This window comes from Vanellus vanellus (genome assembly GCF_965231255.1).
Source record: "Vanellus vanellus genome assembly, contig: HAP1_SCAFFOLD_351, whole genome shotgun sequence".
NCBI lineage: Eukaryota > Metazoa > Chordata > Aves > Charadriiformes > Charadriidae > Vanellus > Vanellus vanellus.
The window spans coordinates 163,349-166,521 of NW_028128300.1; the positions used below are offsets into that span (position 1 = coordinate 163,349).

General features: G+C 64.2%; 1 protein-coding gene across 1 annotated transcript; it reads right to left on the minus strand.

The window, feature by feature from the left end:
• Positions 1-446: 446 nt before the first annotated feature.
• On the minus strand, positions 447-2,456 carry LOC309684629 (acrosin-like; the record flags this gene model as incomplete). The annotated part of the gene is made up of 4 exons (XM_082500502.1): positions 447-806; positions 1,280-1,425; positions 1,692-1,957; positions 2,296-2,456. The coding sequence occupies 4 exons, from the start codon at positions 2,454-2,456 to the stop codon at positions 447-449; spliced, it is 933 nt and encodes a 310-aa protein (XP_082356628.1).
• Between the last annotated feature and the right edge of the window lie 717 nt (positions 2,457-3,173).

Sequence of the window (3,173 nt, forward strand, 5' to 3'; positions counted from 1 at the left end):
TGGACCCTAATCTCCAGCTGTGTGCCTTAAAGCGTCCGCCTAAAGTTGTCTGCACATCACTGTTTCCTATCCTCCATGTGCCAGTCTTCTCCACCCCATGGTGGCTCTGAGCACCCTCCTCTCTGACCAGGCACCGTTTCAGCCCTTCGGAGTCACTCTTTCCCTTCGTGCCCTGCTGTCTGCCTGCAGCCTCGTCGGCAGGCGCCGGGCACGCAAGTCCTTGCCTTGCACCGGAGACTGAATTGGACTCAAGCACGCTCAGCTGTGAAAATCAGGAACTTTATTTCTACAACCAAGTCAACATCAGCCCTTCTGCGCTCAGAGGAGCGTGGGCAGGACAGAGCAGGCCTTGGCACTGAGGCTGCCTTTGGCTCAGCAGGCATTGCCCCGGAAGGAAATGGTCGTGGAACAGGGCGGCCTGCTCTGGAGCCTCTTCGTCACGCTGCTCAAGCCTTTTTCCCCCACAGGACCTGCAGCAGCTCCTGCACCCGAGTAAAGAATTCCACCAACTTCTGGAGTGGAAATGGGCAGGAGCTAATCGTGCCCGGTGGTGTTGGTGTTGGCCTTGGCCTCTGATAAGGGGTTGAGGTGGTGAGAAAATGACTCCAAGCCCGTGCTGTTGGAGTACCCCTTACTGCTGGGCGCAGTCCCATCTGGACCAGGATCCAGTCGTAGAAGTGCTGGGTGGAGGTGTAGACTCCGGGCCGTTTGGCTCTGGCACAGCCTCTCCCCCAGCTGGTCACCCCAACAAGCCAGAAGTAGTCCGCGTTGTTGTCTTTGCACACCAGAGGACCACCGCTGTCACCCTGCAGGGGAGGAGAGAGGGTTGAGGTGGTGTTGGGTGGCCGCTGTCAGCGCTCTGGCCGGCTCCTTCTCTCTCCCAGCACCTGCCAGAGCTCTGCTCACTGCACACAACGGCTCTGCTCCGGCGCTGGAGCCTACAGAGCCTCGTGTGGGAGGGGGTGGAGGGCCTGTAAGGTCGGGCGCTCTCTCATCTCTGCACAGTGCTCCCGGCTGTGTGGAAGGGGGATGCTTTGGGATCTCGACCTATGGGCTGCCGGGAGCACAGGATGGGCTTTCTGGGCAGCGTCCCCGGGCTCTGGGACAAGGTGGGCACTGGGCAAGGACCTGCAGCTGGGGAAGGGGAGGTGAGCCCCAGCAGCGGTGGAGACCCAGCAGTAGCAGGGTGACTTGCCAGGCCAAGCATGTGCCGGGCGATGTTTGGGCGTTGCGAGAGGGCTGCCGGTGCTGCTGGGGCTTGACTTGCAGCACGTCCTACCTGGCAGGTGTCGATGCCACCCTGCGGATAGCCAGCACACAGGTTGTGGCTGTGGATGGCCCCTCTGTACCACCCGCTGCTGTTGCAGAGGTTGACATCAATGAGCTGGACCTTGGCCTCCTGCAGGACATCTGTTGACCCTGCAACTGTGAGCAGAGAAAGCAATGAAGCCCCAGCAGCTCCCCCCCTGCCTGGGTGAACCCCTTCCCTCGGGCTTGGCTTTGCGTCCTGAAGGCACTGTGCCCGTGTTTCCCCTCTGTCTGGCTTTGGGCGGTGGGTCAGCCCATTCTCTCCGGAGGCATACGTCCCCACAGCCTGACTGCGGCTTTCGCCTCTGCTCTCGGGAAGCCCAACCCCTCTCCCCAGTGTGCCGAGCTTGCACTCAGGACACCAGCACTTTTGGGGAACTCACATCTTGCAGTGGTGGCGCCCCAACCGCTGACGTAGCAGGTGCGCAGCTCTGACACTCTAAGTGAGGCGTCGGGCACACAGGCAAGCTGGGTGTAGTAGTTGCACTGGACGGGCTGGTCCAGCTCCAGCAGGGCGATGTCATTTCTCTGCGTGATATTCCTGTAGTGCTCGTGAACCAGCAGCCGCTTAATATGGCGCACTTGGGCCTCGGGGCCCAGCCGAGTCAACTGGGTGGCCCCGATCACCACGCGCCACATGCTGATGTGCCTGGAAGGCAGATGGAGAGGGGGGTCAGAGGGAGCGGAGCCACGCGCTGCAGCAGCCCCGCCGTTCCCTGCCTTCTGCTTCCCAGGGCAGAGAGGAGAGCAGTGCCACGCAGGCTGCCACCGCCCTGGCATGCCTTAGGCACGAGCCATGTGGCGCTGGAGGCTGCTAGGAAGCAGTGGCCCGAGCCCAGCCTTCTCCTGAGCAGTCTCTGGGCTGGGCTCGGCAGTGCCCAGGCACTGGGCGTACTGGCAGGAACCGGGATGGGAGTAGCAGGCGGTGCTGCGCGCAGGGCACCCGCGAGGGTGGTGGGGACACCCCCCTTCCCTGGCCCTCCTTACCTGGCCTCGATGAAGCAGTGTGCTGCCGTCAGCACCCACTGTGGGCTGATGAGGGACCCTCCGCAGATGTGCCCCGTGCCTGCTTCCCAGGGGTCCTGGATGCTGACGATCCAGGGCCAGGCTCCTGGACGGGCATCGGTGCCACCCACCACGCGCGACATGCCGTACTGGTAAGCCATGGGCCGGAGCCCGCAGGTCCCTCTGTAACCAGAAACTCATGACTGTCCTGCTCCACGGCGTGCTGCGGTTCAGGCTGAAGGTCAGCCCTCTTCCCTCCCCACAAGGCGCTGCACGGACAGCAGGGCCAGGGAACCCCCTGGGGCGGGCGGGCGTGCGCCCCTGTTTCTGCCTGAGCCCCGCAGAGGAGCTGTGCCAGCAGCCGGGGTGCTGGCCAGGATCTGAGGCTCCCAGGCGGGGTTGGGGAAGCTGTGGCCACGGGGGACAAGCGGGCTCCCTCCAGTGAACCCCATCAGGGTTGCCCAAGCTCCCCCCCAGAGCCTGGGGCCACTTACCCACAGCTGTCCCACGCGCCTTGCACAGGCCAGCACAGGGCCAGCAGGACGACGACGAGGAGCAGTTTCATTGCTGCCAGTGGCGGCACGTGGCACCTGCAAGAAGCGAACCGAGGGCCTGTCGCCACCAGTGCCGCAGCCGACGTAGTGCCCGCAGTGCTCACGCTGCCCACGGTGCTCTTGTTCCCGGGGCTGATGTCACAGAGTCGCTGGTTCCGGGCACCGGGCCCGGTGGCCTCTTGGCAGAAGGGGGGGCACCATGGGGGGTTCCCGGCAGGAGGGGAGGCAGAAGCCGGCATGGGACACCCCCGACAGACCCCCGCTGAACGCTCTGCCTGCGGGACGAGGCTGTGCAGGCCCCGCGGC